Here is a 19,108-nt window from a genome sequence, read left to right on the forward strand (position 1 = left end):
GGACACATGAAGACTACACACACAGTTAAGCATAATTCAACACCAAAACCAAGGAATCCTATATGTAAAATAGACAGCCGTAGAAATGAGAAAGTTGACCATTGAATTAATGACATACTCCTTGCCAGAGGTTTTGGACCTCAGAATGGCAAAAAAGTTTCAAAGGTAAGAGAAAATAAAGGACAAATTTTTTGTTTAGAGAATTCAACAGACTTTTCAAGTTTTACAGTAAGCAATTTTTGAATTAAAGAATAACCACTCCCAGTGAAAAGGAGATACTGAAAAGTACTCATTAATTTCCTACTGTATAAAATGTACTTGTCTCCTCCCTCCTGTATTTTCCTATTTCAAGACAGAGATCCTACGTGCGTAAACCATAACAAACGTACAATATATATAATGAACACATCTTTAAAGCACAACAAATATAGTAAAAAAGATTTCATCTATCTTTTGATCAAGCATGACCATATTACTTTTCTTCTTTCCTACTGAGGTATTCCCAAATGATGCAGACATGTCTGACCTGAGAAAAACCTCCTCATTGCTATTTAGAAATACATATGTAGAAATATACTACAAACTTACATCTTCATTTGTTGTTTGATTGGAGCTGATCAAATACGTATGAAAACCTGAGAGGCCAACAATGGACCATACTGAGAAAAAACACACCACAGCTTCCAGCACAGTAATTAAAAGTCAAGGAAATAAATACAAATGGGAAAAATATCCAATAACAAAATCACTAAATTCAGGGTAGTCCACAAGTCCTTTGAGATCTCTGGAGTACTTCAAAGGGGTTAGCAAAAAATAAACTCCAGGCATCTGCCTAGCCCAGACACAGCACCACCCCTGCCAAACACTGAGGAGTGTGTCCAGGCAGCAGACTGGTGGGATGAGGTGCAATGTATAGGGCTGCACACCCAAGATATATGGATGGGAGCTTGTGGGGTGCTCTCACGTGTCACTTAGGGGGAACAGCACAGGGACACGTCCAGCAGGAGCTCCCTCATCTCCAAGGGAGCAGCAAAGGTGTGCATGGATTGGCATCCTAGGAAAAACAGCACTCAACATTGCATACTTACTACACTTTATGTAGTTCCTTTAAAGGAGCCATCATTTCAGAAATAAGACAATGAAGTTGCTTCTAAACTTTATAGAATCAAGCATAAAGAGGAACTTTCCAAACTTTCTGCAGAAGGCTTCCTTCTATAGCTTTTAATTATTTACACAAAATAGCCATGAACTCAGAATACATCTGCTCTGAGAATGTAATTCTCTATAATACTTTTTTTAATTTTTTTTCCCAGGGAACATGAATCAACAGAAGAAAAGGATTTGGTTCCTAGAAAAATACATAAAATTCATCACTAGGAACAAAATGATGAGAAAAGGATAAAAATAATCTGTATATTAACCATATCAACCTTTAGCGAAGTCAGTTTCCAAGACAACGTCAACTGAAAATTTTCCCAAACAAGGACACAGCCTTAGAACACAGAAAAAACACCCTTATCACTGAACGTATCAGTAGAAGAAAACAGAGACACAGTCTGGAAACTGCATGGATGGAAGTAAATACTTACAATAAAAAATCCTAACATTTGTTAAAAGCGAAGAGTTTTGTACTGCAGGGCTGCTCACTCCTAATGAACTGGGAGACACCTGAAGTGTCTGTACAATCTTCCTAGAACCTATTTCAGTCAGAGTGGTTTAAAGCCAGAAAAGAGCCATTTGCATTCTGAGCAGCCCTGCTCCAAAAGCAGCAGGATGACCAAAGGGCACTGCTGAGCAGCATGTTCACTACTCTCTGCCTCTTATTTCCTCCGCAGGCTGTGTGAAGTCAAACCAACACAAGACAGGAACTCCAACTCTCTGCAAGAGCCACAGCTAAAGCAAGGAGTACGAGGGATAATGGGTTAGGAAACAGACTGCTGACAGAGGGTTCCAAAACGTGAAAAAGCCCAAAACATTATGCACAACACAAACCAGGCTTTGAAAGAGCAGAAATAGTAAGGAAGGCTGCAGATGAGCACTGTTGGAAGGAGATTCACCAGGTCAGAAAAGAGCCACCTTAGAAGGAAAGGAGCTCCCTGCAACTTGAACGTATCACTAACAGGATGTTTCTCACCACAATTACACTCAAAAGGGTATTGAAAAGTGAGTTTCTTCCTCCAGGTGGTAATTCTTAATGGGGAAAAAAGAAGGAATTTCTTTCTGTTCAAGACCTCTTTCAGTTCCCCATGGGAAGGGATATTTTTCAGTTCCACACAATGATCCACAACCAACTTGAGAACAGCAGGGGCAGTTTATGTCAAATTTACCAGAATCCACTAATTCAACCTAAGTCCATAAACTGCAAAACAAACACAAAAAAGCAATATATTCTCAAGAAAGTATAACCTTCTAATGTATTATGGTATAGTATCTTACTAGCATCATACAGTATAATTTTTCCTTAGTATCTCACGTGGACGGGATTGTTAGCAAGATTGAAATGGCCATGGTCTCTGCACCTGAATCGACTACCTACAAAGCAGCATTCCCAACACTATTTAGACCTTTTCATTTTTTACTGTTATTAATTGTAACCAAGCTTTTAAATTGTCCAACATATCGCTATCATGCCAGGCATTTCTGCAAGATGTGCTACTGAGCCTTTTAAAGCAGCACATCTCTGAACACAAATGATGAATTATCAGGCCATTGTTCCTGAGGAGAAATCCTCAAATGCATAAGAAATTACCTTTTGAGTTAAAGACAACCGAAAGCTATTCTCAGTTTGAAAATAGTTTGAAAGAATTATCTTTTGTAAGAATTGACTGTAATTGTTTTAATTGGAAGCTGCTATTGTGCTATTTAGAACTGTTTGTTTGTGCTTTTTAAAATTACGTGTGTGAAAAAGATCTGAACATGGCTTTGCTTAAAAAGGGAGTTTTAGCTCAGTGATTCTACCTGATGAAGGTAAGCACACAAAATGTGCAGATTTTGACACTTGGGAAAATTACCTGGAAAGAGGTTTCTATGGACAACTACAAATGACAGTTTTTCTTCCTACTTTGTGTGGAAAAGCAAACTGTGTGAGACACAATGGACAAATGGGAAAGAATTATTTTTATGTTGTCTTTGTGAGAGGTGTGAGTGTTTATTCAGACAGGAATCATTCAAAACATACACGAGCAACAGGAAGCTTACTGCCTGTACAGAAATGAACCAGCAGTTTTGTCAGTTCCCCATTTTTTCACTGTTAGCTGCTTTCTAACATCATTCTCACCGAGTAGGAAACATACACAAGGCTCCCATGAAGTGATAAAAAGTGCATGGAACATTTACAGAATAGAATCACAGAATGGCTTGGGCTGGAAGGGACCTTAAAGGTAACATAGTTCCAACCCCTCTGCCATTGACAGGGAAACTTCCACTAGACCAGGTTGCTCAGAGCACCATCCAGCCTGGCCTTGAACATTTCCAGAGATGGAAACCAAATCTCAGGGTAACCTGTCACATGTCTCACCACTCTCACTGCAGAAACTTTGTTATGGCAAATCTATACCTGCTCTCTTTAGCTTAAAACCTTATGCTGTCACTACAGGCTCTGCTAAGAAGTCTCTGTTTTTCTTATGAGACTTCCTTATATACTGACAGACCACAATGAGATCTCCCCAGAGTCTTGTTTTTTCCAGGCTGAACAACAATTGTAGTCCCTGTGTATGCAATTTACTCACTGCTATGTAACTTAACACAAGTTGCTATTTGAAAATGACTTCTCTAAAAACATAAAGAATCATTTCAGGAATTGAGTTCTTCATGGGAAGCATGTTGCTTCTGCTGCTCCAAAATCTACCTTTTCTATCCCGAAAAGAATCAGCCATTTTGGATACCTTCAGTTGTAAAAGCAGAACAATTCTTGAATATTTTTAGCGAAACCACAGCATGTGTATAGTGCAAAATTTAATTTATTAATTCCATCACAAAATATGAAGCATATTTCATGGACATGGAAACTACAGATCTTTGTCAAGAGTACTGCACTGCAAAACATGAAGAATAAAAACCAGTCCAGGCTCTAGTCTCTTTCCTACCTCCAACATGTGGCAAGAAATCCCATTGTGCAGGAAGTGATGAAATCATTAACTGATAAAGTCTAAAAGCACACATTCAACAATAACAAGAAAACAAGCAAAACCCTCTCAGATGGTATTTTGCAACAAAATCTACAATATGTTTCAGTGAAAGGATATCTTGCAGGACTGTCCTTCAGAGCATTAAGGAACCCTGTTTGTTGAGAACCTGTAGAAATAGAACCCAAAATTACCAGCCAAGTAAGAAACTGGACTATGGGCTGTTTTTACTATAGTTAAAATAATTAACATTTGAAGATAACCAAATAATCATAGAATAGATTTACTAATATGAATCTGAGAATATGTTGGTCAGCAGCAACAACATCAAAAAGCTTTTGAGCAACTTATCAGATTTAGCATCTGCAGGGTATTTTCTCAGTCATACCAAATTGATGCACACATACTTTCCCATGAACAAGATTTCTGAATACCCCTGTTCTTTTCAGACCTAATATGGAAACAAAAAATTATAACCTCCTGTTTTGTTTTGAAGTACTATTTTTCAAAGTAACTTTTTGACTTGGAAAATTTATTCTATAACTCAGATTCCCAACTTTCCATTCTTTGTTTTGGAAGCAAAGCTCTCTCGATTATAATTCTGCTCCTACTGTACCTACACAGAAGATTTTTCTAATAGGGTACTGCTGCCTCTGGTCAAATAAAAGACAATCTAGTAGCTGAAAAGAGCTCAAAAGAAGCATGAGCCCATCAACTAGAAATGCAGAAGCATGCAAAGTAAAAAAGCTCTTGGGTTCCATAATCATGAGATAATAATCAAAAAGAGTGATTTGACAATTTGCTGATTGCAACAAGTGAATTTCTTGTAGAAACTGACTTAATGCGAAATAGCTACAGGCACACAGTTTGAACTTTACTGTATAACATAAATGATTTAAATGCATCAGGCTGAAAGTTTTTCCCACAGCAAAAATTTTCCACTTAGCTAAATTAATGTGAAGATCCGTATGAAGAGAAGAATCTTGTCTTGACAAGAATAAAGAAATATATGTACTATTCTCTAGACCTATCTGGTCAATGTTACTGTTTATTGTTCCAAGTGGGAAGTTACTTACCTTGTATTTTAGAGCCTTTTCAGACTCTTATAATTGGTTCTCAGTCTCTAGGTACAAGACTAATACAACTTTCCCTGCCTTCTTACTATTTTTAGCATCCTTAATGGCAATGGCAGCAGATAGGTGTGATTTTTATACCCTACTGCTGGTCACACTCTTCCAAGTAAGTAGTGCCCCAAACATCAGAAGGGGAAGGCTGTTCACTGCAACCAACAGTTGAAATATTGATGCCTCAGAGATGAGTAACTGTGAAGACAGATACTACTACTAGAAATGTGTTCACCTTGGGGAGAGGGAAGAAAGTCTTGCAAGACTAAAACCTTTCTAAAACCTAGAAAGAACAAATTTCCCATGTATGCCTCAGAAGGCCACAGAAAACAAAAAGATGTATCTTATATCTCATCACCACTTAGGCTCACCAAAACTTATAAAATGCCAGCTTGCAAGATGTATTATAAAGATATGCAAACTAAAAATTTTCTAAATCAAGAGGCATTAAAATAAAATAATTTTCCCAGGACTTATGTATAACCTTGAAATACTGTAGGAAGGTCATAGTCTGAGGTCTAAAAAACAAAGACTGCCTTCAGCCACATTAACAAAAAGCAGTCTGTGCCAAGGGGAAAGGTTCAGATTAAATAACTGAGAACCCCACTTAATGATTAGCATCAGCTAAAGGACTGAAGAGCTACAAAACAGAACACTAATTGCTGAGTTGTAACTAATAGAAAGGTAGGCAGGACGACTTCTAGAGGTATGGTAGGCACAAAGAGCGTGGATAAGAAAACCTTATTTGTAAAGAACTCTTTTTTGGACACTGTCAAGACTATAGCAGACAAATTTGAAAGCTGGGCTTGAAGCTCCAGTGTATCAATTAAACACTAATCACAATTCATATCTGTTTCCATTGCCTTTGAGGACTGACCAATCTTCAGAGCTTAAGGATGTTTTTCTTGTTTCATTCTAGGTAGATGAACCTCCACAGCAAGAATATTTTGCAGCTGACCGGCAATTCAGCATTTAACATTTGCCATATATAATCTACAGCACCTACACAATGCTCAAGTGCTTCTCAACCACACAGAGGCACAATTAATTAATCTGCTCTTTGGCTAAATCATACTCAAATGTTAGGTATGGATACTGCAAATTTAAAATCCACCAGATAAACCTACTTAATATATAAAACATGAAATACTGACATTATGTTGATAACTCTTATACTGAAAACTAAAGAAAAAGCACCAAAGTCCTTGTGAAACAAAGGTAGGTTAGTGTCAAAAATAGCTTTATGTTGTCAGACTAGGAATGTTTCCAAATACTGACCACTAGCAAAGATTGCAGAAAAAACTCATGTGTTTTTCTTCTTAAATATAAAAGGTGTGTATGTATATGCTCATGTACGCCCAGATAAATAACAAGCACTTAAGTACTAGTGGCAAGTGTTCTTTATCCAATAATTTTCCTTTTTTAAACAATAAAAAAAATCTTATCTCTGCTTTTTTTCAACTGGTATTAGAAATGCTGTATCTGGCAATGTGAACAAGCTGCTCATTTAGACGCCCTCAAAACTATGTACCCCGGTTCTAGCCTATGAACTAGATTTCTGAGCTATAGAAGAGCCTCTCTGTGCTTGCATCATACTTTTATGAAGAACAAGTAATAGCAGGAATTCTGCTCCTTAAAATACAATTTTTCCCCTGCATGTTGTAAACAGTTGTGGAAATTGAGCACAATCTGACATATTTTTTCCAGTAAAACATTCTCTGAATATTATCATTATCAAGTTAGCTCTATAAATATGTTATATACTGAAATTATTGTTTCTACCAGGTTTCTGTTGCATTACAAATATTCTGTTGTAATACAAATACAGAATAAAAGGAATAAAAGATCACATTTCTAAAGCGGTTAAAGAAACACTCTTTAAGGCAATATCCTATAAAATTAGTGAAAGATATAGAACACTCGTCTAGAGGCAGTGGGTTAAAAAAACCCAACATAGAAAAGGTGTTTAAAGACAAATCATGTAACCTGTTACCACAAATGTCACCATCATCATCATACAGGAGCCAGCAAAATTAGTTAGTGGTATGGAAAAAAAGACAGTACCCAAAAGAGTTTTGACCTCAAACACAACCCAGAATACAAATAAAAATCAGTGTCAAACTCATTAATATTTCTGATTCACTCTATTATGATTTGGTTATTCTCAGAATATCTATGCAAATGAAAATAATGTGTTAAAAATAGGGTTGAGAATGATGTAAAGCTAAACAGTGAACTACAAAAAGTATAGCTCCAATCTATTTTCTAGTAATTTACCTCTTTGTCTGGATGGCAAGTGACCCATGCTTACAGTTAAAAAGCAGATGGAAGTTCTTTAGGTAAATGATACTACCTTCTTTAGGTAAATGTATACTTAAACATACACTATATGTGACGCTTTTCCAATAAACCATCCATAAAAGGACAAAAAAAAATTTATTAAAAAAAAAAAAGGACTGCACCAAGGTAAAGTCAGTGCCAGGCCTACTATGAGAGTGCCTACTATAGACCAGAATGGGACTCATTGGGGATTGTGAAGCTCTAGAGAAAAGGCAAATAAACAAACAAACAAATAAATAAATAAACCCTGAATGATCAAAATATTAACTTAAAAAACTCAAGCAAATGGCTACATACGTAATCTGATTTCACCAGCATACTTACGAAGGATGACGTGGGTGATAACGAATGCAAATATAAAGACTGTCAGAAAGGACAGAGATAAAATAAACATATAAAAAAATCTGTAGTTTCTTTTCCCCACACAGTTGCCTACCCAGGGACAGTGGTGATCAAACCGTTCTGAAATGAGAGGCAGAAGAAAAAAAAATGGAAAACAATTAATAAAATGCTGTTTATTTGAAAAAATGCTCTCTGAATACTATATTAAAACTCATGATTTAACTGGCATTTGCAAAGTAGCCACAGAGAAGTTTGTACTTAGAAAGGAACAAAAAATAGAAAAGAAAAAAAAGGAGTACTTGAATGAAACCTCACAGTTTTAAAAGAAATCAAAGCATGGCTGAGGTGATTTCCCGTTAAACTAACATCCTTATTGTGACAAATCGTGCAGTCAGACCAGCAAGCATATATTTATCCACTATCACATGGAGCATTAGCAACTCAGCTGTATTTGATTTTTTCAAAACAAGGTGGTATTTTTTCCCTTCAGTGCACCTTCTACTCAAAATTGGAATTTTTGAGGTTCTTTCTTTTACATCTGTCATGATCACACATCTGACTTATGCCTACTATCATTTCATCCATCCGTTATGGAGTGTGAAATATTTACGCCCTCCCACTTCCTTTTATTGCTTCACTCAAGATGTTCTTCATTCTAGATAACCTATTTTTCCACTTGGAGCTGACTCTGTCATACAAGATCATTACAAATACCAAAATCATTCACATCAAACATTCTTCAAATGCTAAACACATGGTATTAAAACTGGTAGATGTAATCTGCATACTCTGTTACCCTTCACACTATGGGCTCTGTCCCCTTTTTACCAAGCGAAACCCTTTCTCTTTACCTCCCTGAGAGAATACTCATGAGAGTTTACTCCCTGAGAGAAAACTCCTTCATGAGATAGGAAAAGGCCAGGGTGGATTGGAAACAAGTGTCCCCAACGCGGGGGAAATGCCTCAGTGCTGAGAAGTGGCAGAGGGAATGGTTTACTGTGCTTCTCCCCGGGAAGCCTGGATCCACCCTCCATGTCCCAGTACGCTGGGTAACGGAAACAGAGTACTGCCAGGAAACAAACTTGCATTTTCCTAACTTTGGAGAGATTACACTGACAGAACTTTAAGTTTTTTTAAATCAAATCCAAGATCGTAAGACAGATGCATTCGTGCTGACTCCTTCTTTCACTCTTTGATCCTTGTCCAGATCCTGGTTTGTTTTCTGTGACTTTATGCCTCCACTGACGTACTATCAAACTATTCGTAATTCCACAGGAAGGGTGAGCTATAAATGTAAGTCCTTTAAGCCCTGTATTAGAAAGGTACATCTGACCAAGTACACTAGCTTATTTTAGTTATGGATTTATGTTAAAGGTCTACATTAGAGGTTTTCGTTGAAGGATGCATTTAGCATTATCTTAATTTAAAAAAAAATCAAAACAACATGCACAACAGATTTCTGAGTCCACCAGATTTCAGTTTTTTGGTTTTTTTTTAAAACGGTTTTGCATGACAGCTGTTTGGACCACATGTTTCTGCCACAAATCTGTTTGAAATTCCAACAGGGCTATTCAAGGTGAAGTTACTGAACTTTCTTAGGCTAAGGCTTTAGAATACTTTGAGTACTGCTAAGAATACCAAGAACTAAACAATCTGGATAGGTGATACTACCTTTTCTCAGTGCACTACAGTTGTATTCCAAAAAAAAATTGATATTGCATTTTAGAACTGCTTGTCTTTAAATCTGTGCTTCTGAATGAGACCTCACATTCTGATAAACACTCTACTTTATTTGAATTCATTCATACATACAACTCATAAGCAAACAACACCACAAAGAAACACAAAGCAGAATCCTAGGGTATTTTTGTACCCTACTGCTGAAAAAATACATTACGTGTCTTGGAAGATGAATTCTGTATGCACAGCTTCATTCTCTTCTACGCTGACACAGTAGGAAATGAATTATATTGACATAAGGCTGTTTCTAGTCATGAAACAACATTTAGATACATGCAGACATCTATTTGATGGATTCAGATAAATGCAGACAAAACTACACACATACACACAACCCCTCTATCTATAAACTCACATTCCTATACAGCCACATACTTCTTACTGAAGACTGATTTGATGTTTTTAACCTATTTGTCAATCCTCTTCAACTCCTCTTCAATCCTGACTATTTGTCAGTCCTCTTCAATTTCCATCTTCAAACTTTCCTGGTGAACTGAAAGGCTCTGCTTTCTCAATAAATACCTTACTAACCATTGTGAAGGTAAGTAACTACCTAAGGTATCTATAAAGGAGGAATGGGCCAAAAAGGCTGGATACAAAAAAATACTATGATATTAAACTGGAATCAACTGTAATGAAAAAAGAGGCATATTAAAAGGTCTACATGAATCTTATGATAAATTATTTTGGTCTCATTTTTCTCAGTCAGGAAACAGAAAGGAATGTGACATGCCACAAAACCATATATTCAAAGGCAAGACATTATTCTACTCAGCAGAACACAAATATGTAAATGCAGTTTAAAGATAACAGCCTTACAGCTTGTGAGCTGCTCTGCTTAGTTATTAATGCAGGAGAAAACTGCCAACCCCGGCAAAACGAAGAGATAAATGCTAAGCAGAAACCTCTAATGCTGTTAAGAAATATAAAACCTATTAAACCTGGAGCTGTTTCTTCCTCCTTAGAAAAACACACGACCTAATAAGTATTAATGAAGAAGTAACAGCATCTTAAGGTTCTCCTCCAGCATTCCAGATGCCTGGCAACTGAACAACCAATGACTTTGTAAAGGACACTATCTGACATCTCTACTTGGCCGATGTTGGCAGCAAAATTAAGACAACCTCATTGAGAAATGAAAAACTACTGGTGCTGAGAAAAACTGGAATTCCAGCCCTCGTGAACTTAAAATACAGAGCAAATAGGAATGCAACTTCTTGTTGTGAAGAATAGACCGTTAAGAGGTGATGACTGCAGTTCTGGAAAGTTAACATACTACTGTATTCAAAAAAACATTCGTGGCAAGCTTAATGTAAAAATATTTGAGGCAAAGACAGACAATTAAAACATTGGTAATATCAACTTGTTAATATGAGCGTATTAGAACTCATAATGAGGGAAGAAGAAAGCTGAAGCACTCTATGGATAGAAACATTGTGATATATCATCCTCCTACAATCAAGTTTAAACAAAAGCAGCAAGATATTTGCCTTCTTGATGTTACAGCTGTATCTTGTATCTACCTAATCAAGAACTACTGATAGAACAGATGGCTCCATTTCTACCATTTCAGCAGTTCTGTGAAGTCTTCTGCCTGTGTGTTCATGGCCCTCCATTCTTAGGCCAAGCCTGGTGTTCATTTTACCCTGCAGGGAGCAGGCTGACAGAGCCAGATGAAGCTAAAACTATGGCATTCTTTTGCCTATCTCCTCAGATCACCTCATCATACAAAGACCAAAGCTGGCCCAAGTGAAGCACTGCGAACATACTGCCAGAGAAGGCATGAAATAACACCCTCAGAAGCAACTGAGTGTCATTTCAGCCCAGCTGCAACACCAACCTTACTACAGGTTAGCAGTTACCACAACTGCAGGGAAAATCCAGTTTTGATTACTTTTTCAGGATCTGAGATCAAAACCTGAAGCAAATAAAAAAAGACTGAAAAAATGTGTATAGAGTTTACAAGGTAAAGCATCAACAAAAAGAGCAGATGAGTAAATGGAGACTAAAAATGCTGTTGTACAAGTAAAAACCAAAGAAGTAAGAAATTTCAGGAACTGTCAGTAACGGCAACAAAGACTTTCATTACTCTTTCCCAAGTGATCAGCATCTTTGAATTTAAATAATAACTTCTGAGGATAGCTAAATCCAAAGGATGAGACTTCACAAGATAATTGAGCCAATCTAAAACTTTAGTAACAGTGAAAGATGGTCACATGCTGCCTTTCCTGCCACTTCATCCCATTTCCTTCTTTCATTGTGTAAGGTGATGATGAATCAGGTCAGTTCCCTGGACTGGAAGGAAAGAAAAAGAAGCAATTATTTTGCTCATTGATGAGTGAGAAAAACTGACTTACCAATGGCTGTGTGTTACCAAATGCTCTGTGAACAGGCACAAAGAAGTGAATCATGAAAATGAGGAAAAAAAAGAAGAGGATGACATTCATATCCCTTTGGAAGCAGCAAATGACTGTCAGCATGACTCAGTGGTCTCATTAACGCTCACCCAAGTGGTCTGATTAATGCTCACCTAATAATATATGCTAACTGGATGACAGAAAACCACTATACTTTAGACATTCCTCATTTATTACCTTCCTTGAAACATTTATATTTAAAACTTGCATAAGAAACATTAACTGTTGGATATCTCAGATAAAAATAAAACTGAGAACATTTCCATTTTACTAAGCAATGGTCTTACACATGCAGCGTTTCCTTCAGAAGCCACACCAAAGCATGTTCCTTGCTGCTCAGAACCAAAGAGTCAAATCTCTACTTTGCCACAGCACAGCATGTAGACTCCTAAATACTTAAATGTTCTGCTTCCATTTTTCAATCACTACACTCCAGGAAACCATGCACAAAATGACCCAAATTCTTTCCTTTCTTTTTCAAAACATTTAATGAAAGACTAATAATTTACAAGGAATGCAAAAGCATTTTTAAATGGAACATCTGTAGGCTAGCTTGGCCCTTCAGTTTGCAGTATTTATGAACTGTTTCCTTTTTTCTTTTCTCGACTGGATCCCTGCACACCAGCACGCATTTGCTAAAGTTCAGTGTGGAGGCAGGACTCAAAGACAAGAAGTCGACAGGTGCAAAAATATCTAGGTCATGTTACTAGGAGATTCCAGTGAGCACAAGTTAGAATTCACTTGGTAATTTTTCCACCCTGTGCAAGTAAAGCATTGTAGGGCAAAGGCACAAACATAAGGCACTCCCTGAATGTTATCACCTTGATTGCAAACATGTATCCCATGACAGGAAAGAGTCAAGAGCCCACTACATAAATCCTGCATCAGTAGACAAGTCACATTACAGCTCAACCAACTGGGCCAGGATTACTCAAAATTACTTTTGATAATAGCAGTAGTACAACACAGGACTACAATGTCCATTGTCAAGGATTCACACTGAGTAATTATGCAGAGAGACGGACACATTGGCACCTATTTATAATGATGACAATTAAAGCTTTTTGAAGGACCATGATGTCACAATATGACTGCAGCTATTCAGGCTTCTTGACATTTTGCACGACAAATAGTACTTTCAGAATTTGATGGCTCTTGAAAAGAAAAATGTGGTTTTCAGAAGTCCATATAAGAAATATGCTTTATTACAAAGAGTATTTATTTTCTTCTAAGATACAGCAGTCCAACCCCAACTGCTGAAAGTAATGTACACGTGCACAAAAGCAAATATAACCCTAACTGCTTTACGGTCAGTTCAAAATATCTGACAATTTAACATAACAAAAAATTTATATCCAATAATCATACTACGTTCATAAAAGCTAGCCTTAGCTCTGCTGTTTTGCTTCACTGACCAAAATCACCACTCCTAAGACAATTATTTATTTAATAATGTTTAAAAAACCACCCCCATTGATGGGATTTGCCATCAACTGGCAACAGCAATCAAATACTTGGATCAATTTAACTTACACACCATTCACCTGCCTGACAGTCCTTCCCCTGACAATACCTTTGCGTTACTTTTGTGGAATGAAATCTGAATAGAAATTTCAAATGACAAAAAACAGCGAATAACAAAACATCAATGGCAAGTTACATTGATATGCATGCTGATGTTATTTTAGACCATCTGTTATGGACAATGCACAATGGATCCTTTAAATCAACGAGCTTCAGCACTTTGATAAACTGATTCCAAATCAAGACACCCCATGAAAACCAAACAAAGCATGCATCTTCTGGCCTCATGCTAACATTTGGGAAATACTCACCAGAAATTTACTCCAAATTATATTCTGGACACTAATCTCTACAAGGTGATGCAAACTGAAACAGTAAAGTACCACTGGGAAAGATGGGCCTCTATTAATGAAATAAGTTAATAATATGCATGGGTGTCTACAACAAAGAGCCAATCAGAAAAACAACCACAAGGGCTACTTAACATGTATTTCACTTTCATTACTGTTTAAACTGTTCCAGACAGCTAAGCTGTTTGGGTGGGGTTTTAAGAAAATAAGTTGCAATGACAACTTTTTGCATGCTAATCAACTTCAATACTTGCGGACTATTGCTTTCACAAAAAGAAAATAAACACGCTTAATATTCAAAATAAAAATAGCAATTGATTTATTAGGAAAACATCCAGCCATTGCTCTAGGATAGCTCATAGTAATTAAACTGTATTGTCACATAGATCACTGCACCCTCCAATAATAAATGTTGACTAATTAACAAACTCCTTTGACTGCATGCACATTAATGGTGACATTTTCAAAGGCAGCAGCAGCAGTTTACAATAGCTACTCTTTGAGAGGTACAAAGAGTGCACAGTGAAGGACCTCACTGCTTAACAATCTCTCTTTACATACCCATTTGAGTTCATACACCCTGGCATACCCACACAAGTGCCTGACACACACCCAACTGTGGAGAAAGATTTTAAAACCCCAAATTTGTCCCTAGGGGAAGCATAGTATCCTTACCAAGTAACAGCATGCACAAAACTTACGGATTAATTTCTCTCTTCTCTACAGAAAAGCAAATTTTTTTACACACTTCCATTGCTGTCTTTTACTCAAATTTGAGGTTTTTAACCATTCTGCAAATTGTTACTACACTGAATGACTGAATGTAAATATGTGTTTATTTTCATAGGTTCCTATATTTTTTAACTGGTAATTTCTCTCTTTAAGTTTTACCCTGACACCTTGAGGTTTAAAACATCATTGGCAGAGTCAGATGTTCTGATCATCACTGCATTTTTTCATATGCAGACCAATGCATAAGCCACAACCTCTCTTAAGTAACCTACAATACAATTTTCTTTTTTAAAGAGACTGACATATTTTGCAGTCCACTGGCTTAGGATTTAGAAACCCTGACACACATGCCATGCTCCCTGAATTTCCAAAGTACATCTAATTATACAAATGGCACAATCATAAATAATGTATCACTTTTGTGAGTGTTGGTGTGTACTCCATTTGGCAGCTTCTTGTTCTACCTTTTTGGGGCACCCAAACAAAAAGAGTCCAAGCCATTTTTCACCTGTAAACCCTGGGGAAAATACGTAAGAAAAGAAAGAAAAAATGGTCATAGCAGCCAAATTTATGCTTTTACTGTTCAGCAAAAGAGTAATTTCAGGACAACTGGAGCTAAGGTTTAACAGGTTCAAAACGAAGTGAAAATTGCTCTCTATTCACTGCAGGACATGTAAGGGAAAAAAATAAGCAAAGGCCATGAAAAGGAAGTGAAGGCAAAAAAGGAAATATTAAGGTAATGTAGAAAGAGTGCTACAGAATAGAATTAAAACCAAAAGAAACCGAAGTCCTGACACACACATTGATTATAAAGGACTACAAAGTCCAGAGAAAATTATTCTCAGAAACACTGTCTGCGTTAGAAAAGCCAAACTGCTACAATGCCAACTCTCAGCCTGCTTTTGAAGTAATTGGTGTTCTTCAGCCTGGAAGATGGTGGTATCTGGAGGAAAAAGCTTGAACCCAGAACACACTGGTAATTCTCACTCTGTCTTACATTGTCTGTGTTGCGTGTGCTTTGGAAATTAATTCCCAATATTGTTCAGATACACCCACCTGCTTCTTGTTCAGCTTCCATTATAGAAATTGAATTAAACAAAATAAAAATTACTTACTAAAACCAAACCAAACAAAAGGATAATACAGTCGATGTTGCAATCATCAAAAATAAATTAAAAAGCTGCTGTTGGGTCATTTCAGAAGCAAGACTAAACACTGCCTTCTTTTTAGTATTACACAGTGCCATCAAAACCTCTTGTCAAAACACAGACAAGAGCCCAGAATTTGCTTACTTTTATTCTAAAGTCTTTATCTCTTGTTTTTAGATGCATGTTATGTTTAACTCATTTGTAATTCTTCAGCAACATAATGGTAGACAAAACCCTTGAGGGGCCAACTTCCAACTGACATTCACAGAGGCAGTAAAGAAAGCAAATCAGGAATACATCCAAGGTATATGCTTCAGGGAACACTTTTTCAACCAAATTTTTTAAGGTATTACATAAATGGAACAAAGTACATTTGTATATGAAAACAGAGATTTTTCTGGACATTACTGGGAAAATACTGTAGAGATAAAGAAGTCTGAAGTATTACTATGGCTAGAACTCAAATTAGCTCTTTTCTGCCTTTTTTTTTTAAATTTTAAGCCATTTGTTGTTATTTTTATCTACAAATACCACACAGACATTTATAAAAAAATAGTGATGAAACAAGAATCAAACTAGTTCAAGTAACAGATATGCTTACTAAACAATTAGACAAAAAAAAGAGGAAGTTATTGTGTGTACTTACATATTTAAAATGCTGGAATAGGTACCTTACAGAATAAAAAACATTAACAGCAAACACAGAATGAAAGAACCTCTCTTTCACACTGCATTCATTTGCCAAGTATCATAAGACACCTTTAAGTAAAAGTAGCACACTGTTTTTTCTGAGCAGTGAGGGTTGGTTTGAGGACAGACTCCATTCCTGTACCACAGGGTCTCTGTAGCTGGTTTGTAACTGCAGCAAAATATTTGGAAACTATGTGGTAAAAAGGAATGCATGGCCACAGTGGTAGTGAGCTGCTTAAATATCATATGCTATATTTAAATAGCATAAGTTACTTACTTAAATATCCATATGCCTGTAAAGTAGGACTACTTGTGCATAGGTTTAGTTAAATCAGTAAGGAGCTAACAGTGGCACAAGAACACTCATTGCTATTAAAAGATTTATTCAGAAACTAAATAAGATCATCATCATATAGAAAATACTAACTTAAGGGTGGTGGCAAACTGCATAACACACTGATTAAGTGTACACTCTCAGATTGTTAGATTTCCACAGGTACATGACCCATCCAATTTTCTTGACACCTATTTTTAATAGAAAATTAGTTGCAGGTACTCGTAGATTTCACTTTTTTGCATTCAGAACACCTAAATACTTATAAGACAAACACCTGTATCTAATCAGGAAACAAAGCTACTATATGGTGTACCCTGAAAAAGTTGATTTATTGCAATTCCCATTATAAACACTGAGGATAAAAACCACAGTAAATTTAATCGATTACTTTAAATCAAGTAACTCCAAATTAAAAAAAGGTGCAAGAGGAAATTACAATGATCATACCTATCTTATGAGCAGAAAAGACATCTCCATTATATAAGTCATTTGCTTACTCTTTTCTGATAAATATTCATAGTAATTCACATTTATTTTCTCATCACAGCCATGATCAGAAGACTGTATAAGTTGTTTACCTGCCATCACTAATTTTATGTTTTACTGAATAGGTTTTCTAGCTGGGGTATGAAAAGGACAGATTACAGAATAACCTATTGGAAAATCCTTCACACCAGTGTATTAAAAAACCAAAACATTATTTTAAAATAAGATTCAGGCTGTACGGGGGAAGTTGCTCTTATTTTTGCTCTCTTGGTAAAGACAACAGCTTTTCAACTTTTATTTATGGCACTGGTCAACAACTGTATTTATGTATTATCCAGTTTGCTGAGCAATACCACAACACTGTAATGTCCAGGTTACATGTTTGCTAAAATATTTTTCTGAAAAATGTGCCAACTGCAATTCATAAACGTCCTTGCTTGCTCAATAAAAGCAAGCTCAATAGCTTTTGCAACACTTAGAAAATTCTAACACATCAGAAAAAATTATTTACTGAAGGAGCTATCTACAGATAGCAATCAATTCTATAGGGCCAAAAGGCTAATAAGCTTTTCTGTCCGATGTAAACCCTAAATGAGTATCATCTAAACATAAAATTTCAATTCTTCCAATGACTGCTTTATATCTAAAAATATCACTGCTGAATGCTGCAATTACGTTTCTCAGCTGGAGACATCTTTCTACATTATTTTCTTGAATGCATAAGATCCAGGCTCAACAGTGTGTTAATCAACTGCACTAAACTGCAAATGTGAGCTAATTAACTGGAAACCACTCAGATTTGATTGGTAGGGGTTTTTTTGTTTGCTTTTAAATCCAAGCATATCTTAATCTTGTCTGACCTCCATAGAAAATAGTAATGAAAAAGGACAAGATATTCAGAGAAGAAAAAAACTACCCTATAATTATAAAATATGCTTGGGTCCTGACAACATGTACTTACTCTCAAAATAGCATGTTTGCCCAATAATTTCTTATGGAGTCTGACATAAGTACTTCTAGTCATAAAACTGCTCAGAAGTTAAGAATCACCTACAGTGTGTATTTTGGTCACACAGCCCTAACCACTTGAACCGTGCCTTACAGCTAGTTACTAATGAACTGGAGAAGCAGCTGCTTGCCCTCAATTTAGTTTGGTGAAGAAAACAATTCTCAGACTCTCAAACAGCCTGGAAAGGTCATTGCACATTATATGTGGCCTTATTCGAGTTGGGTGTGTTCTTGGTCATTAGGGCAGGTTAAGAAAGATGTATGCATCAGAAAATAAGTTCCCTCCTTGGACTAGCAACATCTGCTAGGCCGTCTCCTTTTCTGCTTCCTCTAAAATTCTTAACATTTAACAGACCTTGTAGGAAAGGAAGATGAACAGAGCAAGTCACCTCATGACTAATCTTGTCACTAACTTTTTTTTTCTGTCTCCTATGAAAAGTATTCATAACAATATATAAGCTACTAAATTGAACATATGCCGTATCTTTTTTTTTACTCACCTACGCAGTTATCACAAAGGCTGCAATGTGAGGCACGAGGTGGGCGGAAAATCTTGCAAGTAAAACAATATTTTAGTTTCACTGTCTGTCCATTGATGATCACTTCTTTTGTTCTGGGAGGGGGGCGATATCCTCCTGAACTGGAGCCATTTGCTATATCTAAACATGAAAAGACAAGACATCTAATGTTTTACATGAGCTATGATGTATGCACAAAAGTGTCCTTGATGGCAATCTATAGCAAAG

At 36.4% G+C, this 19,108-nt stretch overlaps 1 protein-coding gene across 9 annotated transcripts in view; it reads right to left on the reverse strand.

Moving 5' to 3' along the window:
• Positions 1-19,108, reverse strand: part of ZDHHC14 (zinc finger DHHC-type palmitoyltransferase 14) — a 95,556-nt gene that overhangs the window by 13,124 nt on the left and 63,324 nt on the right. For 7 of the 9 annotated variants that reach the window (XM_040059403.2, XM_040059402.2, XM_040059407.2 and 4 more), the window contains 4 exons: positions 18,863-19,021; positions 7,913-8,050; positions 4,245-4,293; positions 589-691 (listed from right to left, as the gene is read on the reverse strand). In XM_040059403.2, coding sequence (XP_039915337.1) covers positions 589-691; positions 4,245-4,293; positions 7,913-8,050; positions 18,863-19,021 — 449 coding nt within the window. The remainder of the gene's footprint in view (positions 1-588; positions 692-4,244; positions 4,294-7,912; positions 8,051-18,862; positions 19,022-19,108) is intronic. The other 2 variants (XM_040059409.2, XM_040059410.2) reach the window with 2 other exon arrangements.

This window comes from Hirundo rustica, chromosome 3 (genome assembly GCF_015227805.2).
Source record: "Hirundo rustica isolate bHirRus1 chromosome 3, bHirRus1.pri.v3, whole genome shotgun sequence".
Lineage (NCBI taxonomy): Eukaryota > Metazoa > Chordata > Aves > Passeriformes > Hirundinidae > Hirundo > Hirundo rustica.